We start from the raw sequence: 22234 nt of genomic DNA, 5'->3' as shown, positions 1-22234 counted from the left end.
ACAAATTACCTTCTGTTCACATGCATATATTAATAATAAAATGACTTATTTTTTGCCTTTATTCAAAAGGATCACAGAGGAATTCAGAGTAGATACACAGACTAACAGGTGGTAACAGATATACATGGGGAAAAGGGCCTTTAGGCAGCAAAGATAAACCACCCAAATTGTACAGTGTATGTTTTCAAACTATTCGGATGTACAATGGAGGGTTACTTTGATTGAACACATTACTTGATAATTCGTTAAAAAGACAGGAAGAATTTACCCGACAGAACAGAAGGCAGTTAGGACTAAAACATACCCGAAAGTCCACTGAACTGTGACACAGGTTTAAAAACACATTTCCTGATTGATTAGACCAAACCCACATACAGTACTCTAAATTCATTTAAAACTGAATCCATTAAACTTACTATCCCGGGTGTTTAAAGCAATGTGAACTGGAAAGTCACATTGCTTTAAACACCCGGGATAGTGGGCTGGGAGGGCAGGTGATGATCCTAAGCCCTCCAAGAGGATAATTACACCCCCCAAACCCCTGTCTTATGGTGTTCCTCACCTTCCAGACCATTCAGAAAACCTAAAAAAAATTATATTTAACAGACACAAAACAATTGGCTCAGCTATAACTATAATAGGACAGAAATATGTACTGAAATATGTGCTGGCAAGGACAGCACAAAATGAATCAAGAAGAATCCCTACCTGGATTACTTCACAGGGAGTAACCCAAAATAAGAAGAGCTGGGAAAAAAAAACAATGGTTTAGTTTCTCAGAGACAGATTAAGTTTAGTCCGAGACTTTACATTTGAAATGGAGATTCTCCATCCAAAACTCAACTTAGTCCAGGACTAAGGCTAATCTGTGTCTGTGAAACTGGACAAATGACTATAGCAAAACAGGGTGGCTGGCGTTTCAGCATTTTCTGTTCCTGCTTCTCAGATTCTGGGTTAGTCCCTGTGAGTAATCTACTTTATGCAGCTCAATATTTCATGATTATGTCTGACTCATCATATAAAGGGACAACTGAGTCAAAATTCAAATTCTAGACCATATCCGGATTGGACCCTTTCCAGAGCAAGACTGGGAATAGCGAATCCAGTCTTAGAAAGGCTTTGGAGAATAAAAGTCTGGCTGGTCACCTTTGCCCACAATGGTATCTTCAGAGCTGTGCAGGGCAGCACCTGCTCCCGTCAACCAATCGCGCAGTAGTCTGTTGCACCATACAACCAATCAGGTAGCGGTGCGTTGCTTCTGCCCCAGGCAGTAGCTGCCGGAGATGGGCTGACAGGACTGGGACAGGGCCGGGTCCAGGTGCTCTGCTCTTTGTCCTCACCACACCCTTCCCCAGGTGTGTGTGTTAAAGGTGACGATGACGATAATGAGGACGGCGACGACGGGCCGAAGGACGGGCTCGGATGTTTGCTCTCGCTGGCCGGTTGCCCCGGTAACGACAACAACACAAAAATGAACAGTTCGCTAGGAGCTGCGTCAGTCGCGGGGCCTTCGCCTCACGCCGCTTCCTGTTTCTGAGAAATGGACGGTTAAACTGCGACGCGCTCTCTCTCTCTCCCTTCCTCACCTGCCGCCACCTCTGCAGGTTAACAACTTGCGGTGCGAGTTGCCATGGAAACGTAACGCAAACAATGACTAACAAAAGGACGCACGGGGCGCTTACAGAGTTAAGTCGTCTGATGAGCTAGGTACTCCCCCCCTCTCTCCCATCGAAAACACAGACAGACACACAGAAAGCTTAAAAAGGCATCGACACAATCTCACTCTCAAAACGACTCCGGCCTCTCCCAGCTGTCTCTCCATTCTTCCAATTTGTCACTGAGTCAAACTCCCTCACCTCATTGGCAATAATGTTTGTCTGAGCAAAACAGTAATGGCAATAAGATTATCTAAGTCTAAATGTAAGACTCAAATACTTGTTGAGACACTTATTTTGGGGGGTTTCTGCATGGCACATCCAGACAGAACGGTGCGTGTGTAACACTCTTTCTCAAGAGAGCCTGTTCTCTTTCTTTCTCGGGCCTTCCCTGATTAAATAAAGGTATTTATAAGAGTTTTTTTTTTTTATTATAAGAAAACTTGGCACCGCAACGATGCCTGCCGTTCCCCAGAGGGAAACTATGTTATCTTAATTCTCGTTTTGAATGAATTCAAATTGTTTTTTCTACTTCCTCTCGCCGCCCCTTACGAAAGTTTTATTTTTCAGACGGCTTAAGAAAATAAAGGCTTCGCAAGAATCGGAACCGGTCCCTTTCTCACATTCTCCCTGGAGCGTGAACAAGCTAAATAAACAAGCAGTCCATACATTGGCATGATGCACATTGAGAGCTCACATTTTGCTGTCAGCAGGCACTATAGAAACACAGACTGGGTTTTAGACTGATGACAGATGCCCAATGGGGATGGATCAGCAGACTGAAAGGTAGGTGTTTTTGGCATGGGACAGGAACGCCCATCTACGGAGTGTGGAGCGACATGGTTTTTTCGCATTGACCTCACCCCAGATCACTCTTGATTAACCCTTTCAAAACCACACACACACTCGCAAATTTAAATTCTGTAATTTAATGACATGCATACAACATCAAAAATACAGTTGACACACAACTTAATAGTATTATGCAATCCATTATCACACATGATTGACCATTTTCATATATTAGGGATAGCTGAGGAGAAGTCATATATTTTAAGCGATGTACATTCGTTGGGTTGGAGGCCTTGTGGAAGGGTTCAGGAGCAGCAACCGGTTTGGGATTTGAACCCACAGCATTCAGGCAAGAATTTAAGGCTCTTGACTTCTTCCTTAGCCTGTTCAGCCCGGTTCTACTCCGTGAAAACTGAAGCACAGTAACCTGTATACACCATTTGAGCAATGTTCAAACGCACACATTTCATGACAAATTCACAGTCTCAGGGAACGTATCGCGGTTACATCCTGTGCACCAATGGGTGCTAAACTCACAAAGCATGCTTTTCTTTTCCTGTGCCCCAGCCTCCGATTAAAATGTAGCCTTAGCCTAACATATGTCCAGATACAGTATATATACATCCATTTACACACCTTATCATTTAATAACATGGTCAGTTTAGACAGCTGGACATTTCCTAAAGCATCATGGGTTAAATGCTGGACCAGGTCAGGATTTGAACCGGAAAAATCACGATTTTCCTTATTCTCTTTAACCAGGACACGTTTGGTTTCTCACACCGCTCTTCAAAACAAGGGAGAGGTCTGTGAGGTCACAGGTCATTCAGAGAAAGGTTACTCAGAGCTCATGCTCCTAGACCAGCCACTCTGGGACACCATGACCGCTCTGGGACACCATGACCGCTCTGGGACACCATGACCGCTCTGAGACACCATGACCGCTCTGAGACACCATGACCGCTCTGGGACACCATGACCACTCTGAGACACCATGACCGCTCTGAGACACCATGACCGCTCTGGGACACCATGACCGCTCTGGGACACCATGACCGCTCTGGGACACCATGACCACTCTGAGACACCATGACCACTCTGAGACACCATGACCGCTCTGGGACACCATGACCGCTCTGGGACACCATGACCACTCTGAGACACCATGACCACTCTGAGACACCATGACCGCTCTGGGACACCATGACCGCTCTGAGACACCATGACCGCTCTGAGACACCATGACCGCTCTGGGGCAGCCGAGCTGGGACACCATGACCACTCTGGGACACCATGACCGCTCTGGGACACCATGACCGCTCTGGGACACCATGACCACTCTGAGACACCATGACCGCTCTGAGACACCATGACCACTCTGAGACACCATGACCGCTCTGAGACACCATGACCGCTCTGGGACACCATGACCGCTCTGGGACACCATGACCACTCTGGGACACCATGACCACTCTGGGACAACATGACCGCTCTGGGGCAGCCGAGCTGGGACACCATGACCGCGTTCTCTGCAGCAGGGGGCAGCATGCATCACACAGGGGGAGGTAACTGCAGCCAAAGGGTGGGACTTCCTACAAGGAGGTGAGCCAGTAGCCAGTGGAAGGGGTGGCACCAATAGGGGAGTAAGATGTTAAGCGAGGGGCGGGCATGTAAGCGAGTCACAGCTCCAGTCTGCTATAATAAGCAGTGATCACCTGACCGTGTGTGTGCGATTAGCATCACATCCCCCCCGGGATCGACAGCGTCCAGCACGCCCCATCTGTGAATCAGCAGACGGATGGAAATGCCAGCGCAACCGCAGCGATAGCGCTATAAATAACACAGAGGAGCTTTACTGTGGCCAGACTCGCCTTGTAAGGGCCAGACTGGGCACGGCGACCCACAACACTATCGTAAAGAGCAGCTTATTCACGGGGCATCACAAAGAATTGATCTCTTAAATCTATTACTGGTCAAGACTTTTTACTAATCCGGTCAGAGAAATGCAACTCAAAAGGTCAGCTCAGGAATAGACTGCAGAAGGAGAAAGGGAGAAGTTTTCAACAGCAGTCTGCCCTGTCTGGGACTGAGAGCGCCCAGGTGTGACTGCACCAGTGCACATCCAGCCTCTTCTACAGGAGGCCTCTGGAATGTGATGTCACTCTACAATGGACAAGTGACCAAAGGTTATGAGAAAAAGATGGTGTTGCAGCCTACTAAACGCATATAAGTCGCTAGCCAACAACAAACAAGATGAAATCCGCTGATAGTGGTATATTTATTGGAAATTCCTGATTTTTAAGAAAAATCAGCAATGTTTACCCTGGAATTCTGGGTAATATGTAAAACTAGGTGTACAATTTCCCACTTTGACTGTCAATCGCACTCTAAACAAAGGCAGCACAAGAGCTGGGTTTAACAACAGAGCCCCCTAGTGGATATGCGATTTACCACACCACCCACAAGCACAAGGCAATTCTTATGGCCAATGTGTACAAGCAAAAGTCAAGTAAGCTAGACTTTTAATGTGAAATTAAGGTGGGAAAGCAACTCTCGAAGACTTGTTCATTAAAATTGCCTTTTTTATTCTAGTATAGAATTTAACATTTTAACTCACAGAATGCATCATCCGTCATCTTTGGTACTGTCCAGCACTCTGGTTGCGCATTCAAGCAGCAATTCACTGCACCACACCCCCACCTCATGACACACATTTGTAAAAGAACACAAAAATAGACCGGAGACCGGAAACAGAGGCTCTTTTTCCCCAAGGAGCACATGCAAAGACAAAACCTGATAAAAGGAGGGAAATAAAAAGGAGGAGGAGGAGGAGAGGAAAGGCCTCAGTCCTTCTTTTGCGCGGCCAGTCTGGCAGCGTTGTGCGCAAACGTCTCAGCAACCAGCAGAGGGAAGACCAGAGACGCGTCCGCATAGACCTGAGAGAGAGAGAGAGTGAGTGAGTGAGAGGGGGAGGGGGAGGGGGAGGGGGAGAGAGAGAGAGAGAGAGAGAGAGAGAGAGAGTTTTTTAGTTTTAAGGCAACTTTATTGTGACACTAACAAATTGAAGCTAAACATCACAGGCTAAAATTAATTAAGTGTTTGTACAAGCTTCATCTATGCCGTGAACCTTGGCCCAAAAATAAAGACCTCAAATGAAAACTCCTCCCCCAAGCCTTGAGTAGCCTCTTCAGTAGGCCAATAACCTCTGCTAAGTGAGAACACTGTAAAAACTGATGGGTTTGGGACTCCAAACACTTGAGGCGATGTCCACAAGGCCCTGTCCCCCCTCATGCAGGGGTATGTATAGAGCAGCGGATACAATGTTGTCCGGACCAGAAGAAATCCACCAGGAGCTTCTGCACCTCCGGGATCAGACGATTAATCCGTGCCATAAAGTCGAGGCCAGCAAATTATTGGCAACCAGAACTCTTCCCCTATAGGACAGCTGAGGCAGCAACCATTTCCATGAAGACAACCTGGCACCACTACACCCTCCCAGTTCTGTTTCTGGAAAACCAAAAAAACCCCCCAGAACCTTCATCCCATTTCTTCCCCAACTAAGACCCCAACTCCGAGCACCCCCTTGCTGCCACTGCCCCACCGGCAGTGGCTCACATTTCCCTTAATTCACTTTCGCTGAAGAAGCCTTTTCATACAACCCAAGACAGTCAGTTAAAAACTGAACGTCCCCCTGCCCTCTAATAAAAACAGTGACATCGTCCGCATAAGCAGACCCCATCAGGCTGGGACTCTGAATAGCTCCTGGTAGGGCTATGTGCCTTGTGAGCTTGTCTCTCAGGCGGCAGAGCAATGGCTCAATCGCCAGGCTGTAGAGCTGACCAGAGATAGGGCAACCTTGCCTGATCCCTCTCTGAACAGGGACTGAGTGACTCAACCCACCCCCAACCTTGATCATGCATGTTGCCCCTTCATACAATAACCCCAGCCATGACAAAAAAAAAGCTCCCAAAAACCAAAAGCTCTTAACGTTGAAAATAAACCATGATCCACTCAATCAAAGGCTTTCTCCTGATCAAGGATACCAATACCAGTATTCAGTCCATACAGGTTGCACACACATCTAACACATCACGCATTAAAAAGAGATTGTCCATAATTGTGCGGACAGGCACACAGTACGACTGGTCCCTGTGAACCAGTAGCTCAAAATATTTCCTTAGCCTGTTCGACAATACAGTACAGAGAGAACGACGGGTCTCCAATTTCTCAAAAGTGCCAAGTCCCCCTTCTTTGGCAGGAGAGAGAGTGCTGCACGTTGCCAGGAAACTGGTAGTGAGCGCCCCTCTATTCCAGGAGCCCGGCCTAGTGACAGCTGTTTCACGGCTGTTGTGAGCTCCTCCAGGCTGAGCGCCTCCAGGCTGAGCTCACAGTCAAGGGCTGCGGCCGCCCCTATCTGGGTCACACTCCTGTGCCCTGTAGAGCTCAGTGTAAAACTCCACTGCGTGTCTCCTCATCTCCGCTGGGTCACACTCCTGTGCCCCGGAGAGCTCAGTGTAAAACTCCACCGCGTGTCTCCTCATCTCCGTTGGGTCACACTCCTGTGCCCCGTACAGCTCAGTGTGAAACTCCACCACGTGTCTCCTCATCTCCCTGCTGGGTCACACTCCTGTGCCCCGGAGAGCTCAGTGTAAAACTCCACCGCGTGTCTCCTCATCTCCGCTGGGTCCGCAGTCACCCTCCCACCAGGGAGGCGGAGACTCGCCATCTGCTTCTTTTGCGCCACCGATCGCTCCAGGTTGAAAAAGAAAGAGCTTGGTGCATCCATTTCTTTGAGTGTCATGAACCGAGCCCTCACCAAGGCTCCCTTGACTCTCTCCTGCAGCAAAGTTTTTCTTCTTTTTTTCTCACTGTTCTGATTGTCCTGGCCATGCAACCTCCTCTCAATGGTATTTATCTGCCTTTCCAGCATCTGGACAGCCGCCCTTACGCTTGCTGAGGAGTGAGAAGTATATTGCTGTACAAAGATTTGTATTTGAGCCTTCCCAACCTCCCACCATTGACTTAATTTTTCAAAGTCGCCTTTTTTTCCTCCTCCACAGTTCCCAAAAACATAGACATTTCTTGTGAAAAACACTATCCTGCAATAGCTTGTTGTTAAAATGCCAATAAGATTTCGCCCTTGGAGAATCAGAGAGGCTCAAATTCGCTGTCACCAGATGGTGATCTGTAAACCCGACGGGGTAGATGAAGCTTCCCAGTAACCCAGCCATATGAGTTGCTGTCACATATATTCTGTCCAGTCTGGCTGCACTAATTGCATTGTTTACCATTCTAACCCAGGTGTACTGCCTCACCGCTTGGCGCTCGTTTCTCCATACGTCCTCCAGCTCCAGTTCAGTAAGTAGACTAGACGGATACGTGGATGACTGCAGGTGAGGCTCTTCACCTGTCCGATCTACAGTAAAATCCACAGTTCTAGTCCCCTCCTGCTACTACACCCCCACCATGGCTGCACTGTAAGAGCCCCTCTTACCTCCCTGAGAACCTCTGACCTTTCAGATCCCTGATTAGGGGCATACACGTTTCTGCATTAACTAAAACCACCCGCCCTTTCACCACCTCCATGGTGGATAAAATATGAATGGTTAAATTCGGGGAAAACAGAATTGCTACACCAGCACTGACGTTCGTTCCATGGCTGAGGATCTGCTGACCCTCCCAGCACAGGCCCCAGTCAACCTCATTAGCTTCATCACTGTGTGTTTCCTGAAGGAAAACGACATTTGGCTTCTTTTGTTTAACGATTTACGAAACTAAAGCCCTTTTCTGACTGTCCCTCCCACCGTTGATGTGTAATGACCCAATCTTTAAAACCTGCATCTGGGGGTTAAGTAAAAAAAGACAGAGAAGCAGTCAATGAAAACAGACAGAGGAGAGAGAACACCCTGTAATGCGGAATCATTTCCATTTTACTTCGTTTTCTTTTTCTTTGCTCCATTAATTCCGAATTTAGTCGCCTTCCTTATCGCCGTTACATGTTTTCTTAAGCGAAAGCGTTTTTTATCGCTTAGGAGATCTAACCCCACGATTTTCTGCAGTGCTGAGACCGGAAAAAATCTTTTACATGAATTTGTTTCCCATATGTCTGGTCTAGAAATGTGCTGATTTCCTCGAGAGTATATATGTCTCCACCCCGAGAAAAATGATCAGACGCTACAGACATATCCGATTCTGACTCACATTCAATGTCTTCCTGTACACTAATCCTGCGTTTCTCAGCCACCAGCGCTTCAGACAGCTCCCCCTCCCAAATAACCTGACTAGGCTCACTCCAGCTCCACACAATTAATACTTAATACTGCCAGAACTGGTATATATCAAATAAGATCCTTCCTCGTGTTGAACTCTGAAAGAAACATTTCAATCCTGTGTAGGGGAATCTAAAAGCATGAACACCTGCCTCCTGAGAGACTGAACATGTTTAAGTTTTGGGTCTCTACATCCAAGGGGTACAGCTTTAATCACGCTTGCAAACCTCCCGAAACGGAGGGAGAGAGGGAGAGGGAGAAGTGGGGAGAGAGGGAGAGGGAAGGAGAGAGGGAGAGGGTGAGAGAGGGAGAAGGAGAGGGAAGGAGAGAGGGAGAGGGTGAGAGAGGGAGAAGGAGAGGGAAGGAGAGAGGAAGAGGGTGTGAGAGGGAGGAGAGGGGAGGAGAGGGAAGGAGAGAGGGAGAGAGGGAGAAGGAGCGACAGAGACAGAGGGAGACAGGGAGAGAGACAGAGGGAGAGACAGAAACAGAGGGAGAGAGGGGGAGTGAGGACAGAGGGAGGGAGAGAGAAACAGAGGGAGAGAGGGGGAGTGAGGACAGAGGGAGAGAGAAACCTTAGTCTGCTGGGACCCTAAGGCCTGGTGCACCTGCCCAGGCATGTACGCATGCTCAAGGGGTTACTGAACACGTGTCTGGAAGTCCTGCACAATTCTAGAAATGTCTTTTAGCAACTGCTAACATTATTGAGTACAACACACCTGAAAAAACAAGGGCTGACCAGAGAGACTGTTCCTGGGCTGTGCTAACTGGTTAGATGTCTCTACGAATGTTCTCTTAACGAGCGCTAATATACAAGTGTTACTTGGGCAAGCGTCAGTGTGCGAGTGTTACCTGTATACGTTTCTGTGTGTGTGTGTGTGTGTGTGTGTGTGTGTGTGTGTGTGTGTGCGTGCGCGCGTATATGCGTGTATGCGTATACGTGCACGTGTGCGTGTATATGTGTGTGCACGTGTGTGCGCATGTGCATGTGGGCGTGTGTATATGTGCGTGTGTGTGTATGTGTGTGCGTGTGTGTGTGTGTGTGTGTGTGTGTGTGTGTGTGTGTGTGTGTGCGCGTGCGTGCATGTGTGTGCACATGTGTGCGCGCAGACGTTACCTTTACAGGTGTGGCATCCAAACGGATCTTCCCCCAGGATACAGCCTCATCGGGCCTGGCACCTGAGTCAGAGCCGTCAAACTCCTGCCCCGTGTTCACGAACACCGCGTAGTCCGCTCCGTTCCGCTGAAAAGAAAGGGAAGAACAGTGAGAGGAGGTGGCAAAATGATGGACAGAGAGAGGAGAGAGACAGGAGGAAAAAGAAAAGAATAGGGACAAAAGGTCTCATTCAGTGCAAAATCAATAATGATAATACTGACTGACAGCTGATCACATGCCATTAGTTAGAGGGGCAGTCAATGATGTAAGGGTCAGCCAATCAGAAAACAGAGGGGGCGGGCTTACCATGAGATTGGCGTTGCAGATGTGGTGCTTGACCAGCCCCCCTCCGAGGATAATCATACCGGTTTGTTTGGCGTGAACGGCCTTAGAGTTTATCCTCCGGATATCTGAAGCGCGCACACACACAGACACAGAGACACAAAACCTTTATGATGAAAAAATAAATACCAACCTCAATCAGCAAGCCTCTCAGTACCAGCGGACGACAAAGCCCAAACTAGTTACAAAACAATGGCCATTAACCCAGGAGAGCAACCATCACACTGTGTATACAGACTCCATACAGCGACAGTCACATAGAACACCACTGGTCTACAGTGCACTGCCCCATAAGCAGTCTCACCCTCCACGATGTCCAGCACCAGTCCCGGGTTCTTGTAAGAGTGGAAGTAAATCATGTCGCCAAGGGAACCGTCCGTCAGGGCGGGGCTGAAGACGGGGATGTCATTCTGAAAAACCGAGCGGACAAAAGGTCAGCCACAGAATCCGGCGCCACTCAGAGAAAGAACTGCAGGGTGACGCCAAACCGTTCAGCAAACAGGCGGAGGGGGAATTGGGCTCTGGGTGCAGGGATAGGGGCTTTTCAAAAAAACCTATGTCGCTGCAAAAGTTTTGTGAACTTTAAGTACGAAAACCAGGAAGACAACATTGTTGCCTTTAAACACTGGGCATTTAAAGCAGTGGTTCATGCACACTCTTAACAGTACACAGGGCAGGTGTCTGAAAGCGCACTGCTTGTGTCTCACCTTGTAAGCCCAATAGTACACAGATTCCGGGTTGTTGATCTCTTTTCCGAGTCGATGGATCATCTTTGAGGGGGTCCAGAGCGTGCCCTGAAGGGGAGAGGGGGAGATGGTTCGGATTTGTTTGGGAAACCAGCGCAGGAGGAGCTACTGCCCTGCTAACACGGTTCTGACCTCAGGGGGGAGACAGAGAGCAAGAAGGTCATGCTCACTGGAATCAGAGAACAGACCAGCGCGTTTGTCCAGTCCCAGCATATTTTCTACATTTCCACAGAAACTTGATTCCTGCAACTGGCACATAATCACCCTACTACATTTAACTGGCTACACAATCACCCCCCTCCCCCCACTCCCCACTTTGACACCCCCAGTGGTCACAGTAAATGAGACTCAGGTTGGCAGCTGACCCCCCCCAGGCTTAGTGAAGGTAACCAGTGTGAAACAGTGAATGTGCCCAGTCCTAAATCATTTTGAATTATTTTGCATACATACACTTCCAGAGAGAAATACTGTACTCGCCAAAAAGAATCATGAAGGTCACAAAGGTAAATAAATAAATACAGAAAAACACTGGCCGAACATGTTCAATTTGTCCGTTGTGAACCAGTTGTCCCTTCGCTCCTGGCTCCCCTGCGGCTGGACTGGTCTGGGATCAGAGCTGGTGAACGTGGGGTGCTACTGACCTCAGTCTTCTGCTCCAGCACCATCTGATCCAGGATGGGCATTAGCCAGTCCTCAAACTTGCAGTAGTTGTCATTGGGCACCAAGAGGTTCCCTATCCTGTAGGGATGGGCAGCAGAGGGAGGAGGGGGAAATGCGCTGAGAGTTACTGTCCATGACTCCGGAACTGTACTGTGCTCTCAGGTCCTCTTCGCACTTATACTTGTGTTTGATCTGCACTTCGTTGTACGTCGCTCTGGATAAGAGCGTCTGCTAAATGCCATGTAATGTAATGTAATGTAATGTTTATAATATGTCAATGTAACCTCCTATAACCTTCAGCTGACTCCTCAATGCACACGTGTTTATATCCAACCTCTAGATTTTTTTTACTACACCTTAACCTCTCTGATTTAATACACCATTAACTCCACTTCATTGTTTATTGACTTTCAGTCTTATCCAAGTTCCACGGAATTGCTTGCTAATTAAAATTAGTTAGTCATTGGTTCATCCACTGTGGTACGTAATTTACTGTTTGGTAGAATGGCGGGATTTTTCCTAAATTGGTTTTTACTCTATGCCACTGGTGTGATGACGTAAAATCGTGTTTTCCAGAAAAATTTTAACTTTGGTATGAAAATACACAAGTATTACAATTTGATTAATTCCTTGGAATATATACATGCTCGTATAGTTGACTAAATTAAATAGAGAAGTTTCAGCTCATCTTTAACCACCTCAATTCTCCATAGACTGGTCGTGTCAATGTGCAAACCTCTAATAGAACGCATTCATACTGAACATAATTACTTGTTAATGAGAAATGGAAGATATAGTGATATCTTCTGTATTATTTCAGTTTTAAATACACTATTAGACAGAAGAAAGTAAACCAATGTTGATGGTTATATATCATTTCTTTTCAGGGCTTTTCAGTTTGCCTAAACGGACTCTTACACTGGTGATGTGAAAACCATTTTCCATCAAAATAAGCTTGAGAAATGTTCAATCGGCCACAGGCAGGCAGACAGTAGGCAACTTGCCGAGAGTGACAAATAAATTAATAAATCGGCCATCCAATTCTAAGCAATCAGTTCCTGTTACTCGAACAGTATGTCAACAAGTGTGCTTTATGCATAAAGGTAGCCTACAAACACAAGGACGTGCCTACGTTCTGCACATAATAATTTAATTTAATCCAAGATAATTTGTGAGTAGGCTAATGTCTGAATGAACGTTCTGTAATTAATTGTATAGTATTGTGTATTGACACAACCAGTGATGGTTGTTTATGTTTTTTTGTTTTTAGTAGATGGATAAACAAACTGAACAAACACATATGGCTTCATAGTATTGTAAAGAGGAGAATCTTAGATTTATTGTGATACCAACATTATATTTTTACTCCAGATAGTAAGGAAGTTATGTTATGTTAAGTTGAAATATAACAGTCACCAAACCATGTTTTTGCTTTATTCCCATAAATAACCCCCTGGTACACTGTAACGTTTGTATTTCTGTTGACAGACACCCTCGGGACACTAACGTGTGCACTTCTGTTGACAGACACCCTCGGCACTGCAGAACATCGGTATTTCTTTCGACTTAATTCGCCCACGGCGCGGAACCCGTTTAGGACTCTCGAGAATCCTGCACGTTTCGCTAAACTCCATTAAGCACAGCAAGAGGTGCAGTCCCTCCGTTCACCTGTTGATGCCCCTCTTTCTCAGCTCCTTTCCTCGAAGACTGAATTCTCCCAAGAAAGTGGGAGCAAGGCACTTGATGAAGTCCTCTTCGACTCCCCCAGCTGTAGTCACAACCACATCCACCTGCAGGGCATCAGGGCAGGGAACCATGCACTTTAGGAACAAGACTTTATTCCGTGCATAAAAGATCAAGGTTATGAGGAAAGACTTAAGATGTTTCATCTCTTCCGAGTTTAGTAAAAGGAGACTTAGGGGAGGATTCGATTGAGGCAGTTAAATTCATTAAAGGGATTAAACAAAGCGAACTACAGGCGATTCCTCAGGGTAAGTTCAGTTAGCAGAAAGCTAAAATTAGCTAAAGGCTAAATTCTGTGCAAACATTAGGAAGTATTATTTCACACAGAGAGCGGTCACTGTGTGGAATAACCAGGACATGAAGTGGAGGCAGAAACACTGTGGGGTTTCATCTCATGGTAAATAAAAAAAAAACGCATCTCCCTGATTTGTGACCATTACGTGACCATTCACAGGTTCATAAACATTACGCAGAGACAGTCAAAGTTGGATGAATGCCAGGTAAACATGTGTGTATACACTGTACGTCACTCTGAATAAGAGCAGTGAAATGCCTCTGTTAACGTTCCAAAATTAGATGTTTGATTAATTTCATAGCTGTCTATGTCTTATGGCTCCAATGCCGCCTAGTTTACAGTACTCCTGCTACAAGTGGGCCGTACCATTTTGTGCTGGACGAGGTAGCGGATGGTCTCCCTCACTCCAGAGCTGATGAGGTTGGAGGTGTACCCCAGGAAGATGGTGCAGCCCAAGCATGATCCCGGGCTGCTGCCCTCCTCTTCCTCCACCGGTTCCAGTCGCTTCTCGATCTGCGGTACAGAGGACGCGGGTAGGAGGGATGAGATCAGCAGCCAACAAAGGCACCGGTTCTCTTCGCATAGCTGGCTCTGTCTATGATTAATAGCAAATCGCTATTACTGACCACAGCCATAGAACCCAACTAATGAAGCAGAAACTGATTTCAATTTCACTTGAGAATGAATAAAAGGGAATAATTTCCACCTGCATCCTAGAAGCACAATATTAAGTACTGGGCGTCAGACCGTTGCCATCTAGGCACACTTATTAAAACAGGCTATAAGTCAAATAGCCTCTCTGCGACTTAATTTGATCGCTACTTGTTTTAATATGTCTATTTTTTGTCATTTTTCAAGTGATCTAATCTGGGGTGACTGCACAACTTTTACACAACCTACTCATGCAGCCGGTTTAGAGAGACATGCGCGAACAGCAGTCACACGCAGCCAACCGCCCTTACCATTTTATTGACCTCCTGGACAGCCTGGCCGTAGCTGCTGGCCTGGAAGCCGGTGGTGGTGTAGGACTGCAGCAGCGCTTTCAGGTCCACCCCCCGGTCGAAGTCATAACCCCGGACCGTGGGCATGTCATCGGGCAGGGTGCAGCTCTTCACCAGCACAGCCTGGCGTGCAGCTTCCTGGGCAGCCTGGTCGTCCATATCCCCTGTATTTGAAAAAGAAATTAGCCACGTAATCCATTTCAGCAGTACCACAAATGTAGTCAACTCTAGCTGCCTTACACAAACAGACATTCGATAAAAAAATGCACCCGTAATTGATCGGGGAAATTATTTAATGACAATGCAAGCCATTGGAATAGTAGCTGCATTGCTTGTATTTTGATTTATCATATAACTTTAGCCGTTCTGTTTTTGAAAATATGCTTGGCACGTCAGACGAGTTTGTAGTCATATACATGTCTTTGGCTTTATTGTTTCAGCAAGCACATTAAAGTGCCATTTGGTCATAAAACATAACGATTTTGAATAACGTACAGAATTGTGGACGAAGAAGTGTGCTAACGTCTGCTATTCGCATGAGCTAACCGCAATGAATCACACTTGTCTGAAATAATTTCAAATCTACATACAGTAAATTACCTACCTTAATATTTATAGACAGTGAGATGTACACAATTCCTATTTACTTTACCCCTCGGGCACTCACTACTGGCAAGTTTTCATAGAAAGGGGACTCCCCGTGTAGCTCACGCCGCTGAACTGCATCAGTGGCTCATACACATTATACTCTATGTGCTCACACCACTCAAGACGCAGCCATTTGCAATTTCCACACGCGTTGCTTCCGGGTGCTTCAAAAGAACTATGGCAAGCTGGAAGGGACATACTACAAATCACAGTACAGTTCGTTTAGACGATGGAGTATAAACTGTTACACACCCACCGCTATTCACTGAAACTTTCACTAAAAATGTCCTTTCGTGATAGGACAGTCAAATGACATGTCATTTTTGCCATTTTGGCTGGCGCCTTTATCCAAAGCGACGGCTGTGTGGATCTTATTGTGGCTACACCGGGGATCGAACCACCAACCTTGCGGGCCCCAGTCATGTACCTTAATCACTACGCTACAGGTCGCCCAAATTCGATAATGTTATGACATGCTGAATGTTATCAAAATAATACAATATCATGAAAGTATACAAGTATAAAAGGATTGGATATTACGTTTGTTTGACAAAACGTAACATAACCTCTGCATAATGCTATAATGAAGCCCCCCGTTTTTTTTAAATCCCTGCATCGGGGTTATGTTTTGGATTAAATTGGTCCACATGGTACCATTTCATTGTGGACCTTCCTTTGCTTGTTTTGTAAGAGGCCTTGTATATGCATTATCCACATATATCCACCATTGTACATGGCCCTTTCCAATAAAGGTTTCTGCAGTCCACCCCACTGCCAGAGGTCTGGGAATTTCTAACCACAAATGTTCTGGCAAACGCATTTTCCTTCCGGTTATCAATTCATAGAGACTATAGCTAGAAGGCTGTTATCTTGGGTTACCTCGTCCTCCACTGTCATATCTGCCAAGTTAGGTATGCTTACGTTACCATATTTTCGTGGGAGTGTCATGTGATCGCCTGGATGGGTGGCCATCCATAAACCTCTGCTCTGCATTCAAGGGTGGAGTTTGAGTGCCCGTTACTTTCTGGGACACACGTCACTGGACATGTTTACCCTTAATGTTGCGTCACCATTTTCGAGCTCCATAAATGTAAACAATGGAATGGTCAGTGAAATCTGCCTGTTTTTCGGTGCCGTCGGGGTCCAGCATTTAACATTGATGGAATTCTGGTAAAATTTGCGCTTGAAAGACACAAAAACAGTAATTTCATCAAATTAAAATTCCACCTAAGCAGAATTATTGTCCACAACACGTTAATTTAAGGTTAAACTGAGATTTTAATCATAATATTCATGTTGATTTCCGGAAATACATTTTTCGGTTGTCCTCCCTAACAATAGCATAATTTACTGGTTTACTTCACGCGCTCATACATTGCAGTTGGTGGCAGTTCGAACTGTCAAAATTCTGCCTGTAGCCAGGTCAATATTTTCACTGGATACTCTGTACGTCCAGCCTTATAAGTCCAAAGTCCCTGGTTACTTTTGAATAGTTTCAATGGATTTTGACAATAGACGTGTCAGACTTCAATCATGTTAACGCTCTCGATCGTGCGTCTACGTTTAAGTAGCAAATAACCGTGTTGTATCCTTCCAACGTAATTTACATTGCAACTGAACTCTCAGATCACGCGGAATCACCGATAGCGGCCAAGAGAAATTAATGAAAATGTATAATGTATTTAAAACAATCCTATGGTGGGACTTTTGCCATTTATGGATGGTGCGACAGAAATTTTCGGTGCCGTTGAACGTAATCGAATGCTTCTCTTTATATCGTTCGAATGACCAAGTGCCGTTAAAAAGCAAATTGTATGGCTTTGTGCTATTCGCGTATTCTAGCTACATCATGCTAACCTCGTACAGGGACCAGTAAAGGCTTAGAACACGCTAGTACTGAGTTTGATCAAGTATACTGTGAAGTAAAAAAGTGGACAAATTACGTTTTCTGTGAGAAACCTATTGGCGAACTCACGTGCACAAACAGCGGTCTACATAAGCCGCTACATAGACCGCTATGTGTGCACGTGAGCTCGCCAATAGGTTTCTCACAGAAAACGTAATTTGTCCACTTTTTTACTTTACAGTAGAGGTGATCAAACTTACAATAACTAAGTGCTAGTGTGTTCTAAGCCTTTACTGGTCCCTGTACGATGTTAGCATGATGTAGCTAGCATACGCGAATAGCACAAAGCCATACAATTTGCTTTTTAACGGCACTTGGTCATTCGAACGATATAAATAAAAGCATTCGATTAAGTTCGACGGCACCGGAATTTTCTGTCGTACCGTCCATAAATGGCAAAAGTCCCACCATAGGATTTATTTAAATCTTTAAAAGTTATACATTTTCTGAATCGTCATTAATTCATCTTGTTTCTATCAGTGATTCGACGTGATCGGACAGTTCTGTAGCTATGTAAATGACGTCAGAAGGATACAGCACTGTTATTTGCTACCTAAACTTTGACGCACGCTCGAGAGCGTTAACATGATTGAAGTCTGACATGTCTATTGTCAAAATCCATTGAAACTATGAAAAAGTAACCAGGGACTTTGGACTTATAAGGCTGGACATACCGAGTACCCAGCAAAAATATTGACCTGGCTCCAGTCACACTTTTGACAGTTCGAACTGCCACCAACTGCCATGTATGAGCGCGTGAAGTAAACCAGTAAAAGCTATTGTTGTGTCACCATTTTCGAGCTCCATATACGTAAAGAATGGAATGGCAGTGAAATCTGCCTGTTTTTCGGTGCCGTCGGGGTCCAGCATTTAACATTGATGGAATGCTGGTAAAATGAGCGCTTAAAAGCCACAAAAACAGTCATTTTGTCACATTAAAATTCAACCTAAGCAGAATTATTGTCCACCACACGTTAATTTAAGGTTAAACTGAGATAATAATCATAATATTCATGCTGATTTCCGGAAATACATTCTTCGGTTGTCCTCCCTTTAAGTTTAAGTTTAACGTTGAAGTTAAACGTTTTGCCTCATATCAAGGAAACGGCTACACTGGCGGAGATTTTAAAAAGGCCTACACACATAATTTAAGCATTTAATCCAAATAAACTAAACTGAAACAAGCGTGACAGTGCTCATTTAAGCAGTATGTAGCCACATGTTTTCCTATGTCTGGCCACCAGAACATACCTTTTAAGCGATCTTTAACCTTTTCAGGTCCCAGTTGCCCCCTTTGATTGTTGGTAAAATAAAGAATATCAGTCCATAAACCTGGTGGTGGGACCCATGCTAATTCATTGTTGTCTTTGTTCAACAGCACATTATCATGAACCATCAACTGTGAATCATAATTTGAAAGTGGCCCTTCCCGGATTGGTTCACCTTTTTATTTTGCTGTGATTGCGTCACATATAAATGGATCATTCCGTTGGAGCTGATAGCTCTGTGAAAAGAGTGCAGCTAATTTTTTTGCCAGCTCGTCTACTATCAAAATAGCATCACCATGTTGTGAAGCCCACTTCATTTGTTGAGCTTTCACCTTTAACAAAGCTATTCGCTCCCTTGAGTTCGCAGCAGAGGTTGTATCGGGTCAACACGGGTAAGAGGCTGACCTTCAGCACTCACAAATCCCCGTTTCTGCCACATTGGCAAGTATTCTGTTAAATAATTAACAGTCTGTTAAGAAACAGCGTCAGCATCCGCGAGCCTATGCAAATCTACTGCACGTTCAAGGGTTGCAAGGAGTTTGAGCGGATCCCGTTCGGCTGGTTCAAATTTGCCAATATTCTTGATCAGCCACTGAATTTCGGCAGGGGTTAGTGGTTACATTATTGTGGTAGTGCCGGTACGCGCCTCATCTTCCCCCTCCCCTGGGCGAATGACGTATAAACTTAAAAACAACAGGTCGTTAACCTGTCGTACAAGTAATGTAAACAAGAGCCTTGTAGCACATATCAATGCAGCTCACCTGGCACAAGGAACACAGCACAATCAAACTTCCAAACTAGGCTTTGCAGAGCAAATATGAATCAAAATTCAGCAATTGCATTGCCTATTTCTTGCCTGAAATGTCACATTTCAGAAACATATTTTAGTGGACTGTTTAGAAGAAAAAGTAAAAACGTAATGAATAGTCCACCATATTATTATGTTTCAAACAAATAAACCACAGACTACCCAATCAGGTATCAGTCGTCCCTTGTTCTTGTTAATCCCATTGGTCATCTATCTGACGGAAACCACCTACAGAGCCATATATACTGTATTAAAAGGGACTTAATTTACGACAGTTGTCTGAAGTAAGGTGCGTTTGTTGAATCTAATGTGGCACACCCGTACGAACAATTCTCACGAAAAGAGACAAATTTACGATAAGAATACAAAAATATTCTTCCATGAAGTCCAATGGTGAGATTCAGAATGTAAAAACAAAAATGCCCCCAAAAAACAACAAAGAGAGCTCGAATTTGAAATAAATTAATCCAGACTACAGGATGTGGGGAAGCATAGCAGGGCTTCCTGGAAAGGGAGAGGTCAAATTCTTTGTACTTCAGAAGAATACTAAAGATGAAAGAATGCAGCTCCCCAGATCCCGGGTCAGATGGCTATGATCCATCAGCTCCCAGCTGATATGTCTCTGCCGATGATGGCAGGTAGACAAACGTGATGCTTCTGTGACATTTTCTGGACCACCAGAGCCACCTTTGAACCACCCCCCCCCCCCCCCCCTTCCTACCCCCATCACTACCACAAACATCACAGGCCCTTTTGAAGAGGCATCAGACCCCGCAAAAAAGGGAGGGGGGGGGGGGGGGTTAAAAGGGACAGAGAGACGGCCAACAACATAGAGCGCATTCTCTCAAAACACCAGTCTTGTGTTTTCTGGCTATTTTGTGTATGATAACGCAGAGGTTAACAATTTACAATATTTGCTTCTTCTTCGGATACAAAGCAAAGATCAGAATGGAACAACATTAATCCACTGCTCTCCGGTATGACAGATGTTTTCGGTAAAAGGAAATTATTTGCTGGACTAACAAGATCAGTCCATCAAGGAATTGTGCTGTGTCTTATTTTTTCAGCGCAGGCTCAAGGCACTGACTCCAGGGGTGCTGTGATTGGACAGAGTGCTGGGAGTGATTGCTGTGATTGGACAGTGCTGGGAGTGATGTCTGGGACAGGATGCAGCAGCAACAGTGTGCTGCAGGCACGGAGGGTGGTGGAGCAGCTCAGGGTGGAGGCCGGCATGGAGAGGGTCAAGGTCAGTGCGGGTCGGCTGCTTCGCCCAGCTCAGACTCACTTAGACTGGGTCTACCTCATGCTAATTTAGACTGACTGCGACTGCTAGCTATGAAAAGAGCTTTACAATAATGAGGGATTCGGGCAACACCATGTAACATAGTGATGATTCAATCTACATTTGTTGTAAATTTAAGACATACATTGTGAGGGTTGCTCAAAAAGTTATCTGCAATAAAATCATATATTTTGGATTAATTATCGTACATAATCTGAATATGGCCGCACCAGATGGTTTTAAGATGGTTTGAGCTTTGTAGCTGGTCATTGCTGTTCTGGGGCTGGGCAAACTGAAATAACTGGCATCAATAAGGTTGATCTGAAACACATTTAATAATTTAATTTATGGATGGACTTGACAGAATCTTACCATTTCTTAACTGGACAGTGGGGTCTAGATTAGAATGTCAGAAGACAGATAAAATGGCTTTTTGAATAACGAGTCGGAGGATGTAACATCTGATTTTTTTGGCTGGGTTTGGGTGGGGTGGCACTGTACCCTGCAGATCTCCATCTCTGCGGCCCAGCTGGTGCAGTACTGCCAGGAGCACGGTCGGAGTGACCCCCTCCTCACCGGCATTGCCACCTCCGCCAACCCCTTTAAGGACAAGAAGACCTGCGTGCTGCTGTAGAGCTGTTTAACGCTGGGTCACCATGAGGGACCAAAGACACCAGCAACCTCTGACCACACATGCCAGGACCACCTCCGTCCTCCTGCCCCACCCAGCACGACCACATCCATCCTCCTGCCCCACCCAGCACGACCACCTCCGTCCTCCTGCCCCACCCAGCACGACCCCCTCCATCCTCCTGCCCCACCCAGCACGACCCCCTCCATCCTCCTGCCCCACCCAGCACGACCCCCTCCATCCTCCAGCCTCACCCAGCAGGACCTGGATACCTTCCAGTCAGACACACAGTTCCAGCCTGGCTGACACGAAAGTGAATTCCTATCAGAGAGTAGGACTAAAAGATATATTACATTAGATGCTGTAGTTTCTCCATGGTTAAAGAGTGAGGCACTGGTAAACAATATTAAGTATGTTAACATAACCAAGAACCTAAAACAGCAAATATGGTTAACTCAAAACCTGTATTTATTGTATTAAAGTATTTCAAACACAATATAAACACAGATACATAATTTTTTTTTTACTATTCTCAGTTCTCAGATTGCTCATTTCCAGCACAGCTATAATCAGCAGGTGAAGAATCAGCAGGTCGACTTAAAAGTTTACATGGCTGTGATGTGTGAACCTGTGTTTTGTAATGTATTCCATGTATCTGATAAACTAAACTATGACTGTGGTTGTAAATGTGTTTTTGGAACTGTAATATTAGTGCAAGTCTGACACGGAATAGCCCTGATTGTGTGTGGCCGATGGGTTTGAATCCGGATTAAGTGTAGCAGTGTCTCTTTCATTCAATAAAAGTGAGCACAACACCAAGCTGTGTGAGTGTGTGTGTGTGTCTGTATGTGTGTGTGTGTGTGTGTGTGTCTGTGTGAGTGCGTGTGTGCATGTGTCTGTGTGTGTGTATGTGTGTGTAGTGTGTGTCTGTGTGTAGTGCGTGCGTGTGTGTGTATGTATGTATCTCTGTGTGTGTGTGTAGTATGTGTGTCTGTGTGTAGTGTAGTGTATGTGTGTGTGTGTGTGTGTGTGTGT

At 45.5% G+C, this 22234-nt stretch overlaps 2 protein-coding genes across 3 annotated transcripts; one reads left to right on the top strand and one right to left on the bottom strand.

Moving 5' to 3' along the window:
• Positions 1–2568: 2568 nt before the first annotated feature.
• On the bottom strand, positions 2569–18609 carry dhps (deoxyhypusine synthase). 2 transcript variants are annotated; one of them, XM_061223980.1, is made up of 10 exons: positions 18462–18609; positions 14618–14820; positions 14022–14168; positions 13286–13407; positions 11599–11695; positions 10919–11005; positions 10516–10621; positions 10176–10279; positions 9831–9956; positions 2569–5383 (listed from the first exon to the last, which is right to left on the bottom strand). In XM_061223980.1, the coding sequence occupies exons 1-10, from the start codon at positions 18604–18606 to the stop codon at positions 5291–5293; spliced, it is 1230 nt and encodes a 409-aa protein (XP_061079964.1). In that variant the 5' UTR covers positions 18607–18609; the 3' UTR covers positions 2569–5290. The 2 variants fall into 2 exon arrangements, with proteins under 2 accessions (XP_061079964.1, XP_061079965.1); XM_061223981.1 differs by lacking the exon at positions 18462–18609 and adding an exon at positions 15261–15502.
• Positions 18610–18795: 186 nt separating this feature from the next.
• On the top strand, positions 18796–21237 carry LOC133114511 (guanine nucleotide-binding protein G(I)/G(S)/G(O) subunit gamma-12-like). The gene is made up of 3 exons (XM_061223982.1): positions 18796–18870; positions 20354–20532; positions 21077–21237. The coding sequence occupies exons 2-3, from the start codon at positions 20440–20442 to the stop codon at positions 21200–21202; spliced, it is 219 nt and encodes a 72-aa protein (XP_061079966.1). The 5' UTR covers positions 18796–18870; positions 20354–20439; the 3' UTR covers positions 21203–21237.
• Positions 21238–22234: the final 997 nt, after the last annotated feature.

Source organism: Conger conger, chromosome 16 (genome assembly GCF_963514075.1).
Source record: "Conger conger chromosome 16, fConCon1.1, whole genome shotgun sequence".
NCBI classification, from domain to species: Eukaryota; Metazoa; Chordata; class Actinopteri; order Anguilliformes; family Congridae; genus Conger; species Conger conger.
The sequence above is the reverse complement of the archived record's forward strand: the minus strand, read 5'-3'. Positions and strand labels throughout refer to the sequence as shown.

Coding starts and splice junctions, on each gene's coding strand:
- dhps (XM_061223980.1), bottom strand. CDS start 18,606: ATGGTTCATGATAATGTGCTGTTGAACAAAGACAACAATGAATTAGCA. Junction 14,821..18,461: donor GGTTAAAGATCGCTTAAAAG/GTATGTTCTGGT, acceptor TTTCAAATACAG/GGGATATGGACGACCAGGCT. Junction 10,280..10,515: donor GGTGCTGGACATCGTGGAGG/GTGAGACTGCTT, acceptor TGCGCGCTTCAG/ATATCCGGAGGATAAACTCT.
- LOC133114511 (XM_061223982.1), top strand. CDS start 20,440: ATGTCTGGGACAGGATGCAGCAGCAACAGTGTGCTGCAGGCACGGAGG. Junction 20,533..21,076: donor CCGGCATGGAGAGGGTCAAG/GTCAGTGCGGGT, acceptor TGTACCCTGCAG/ATCTCCATCTCTGCGGCCCA.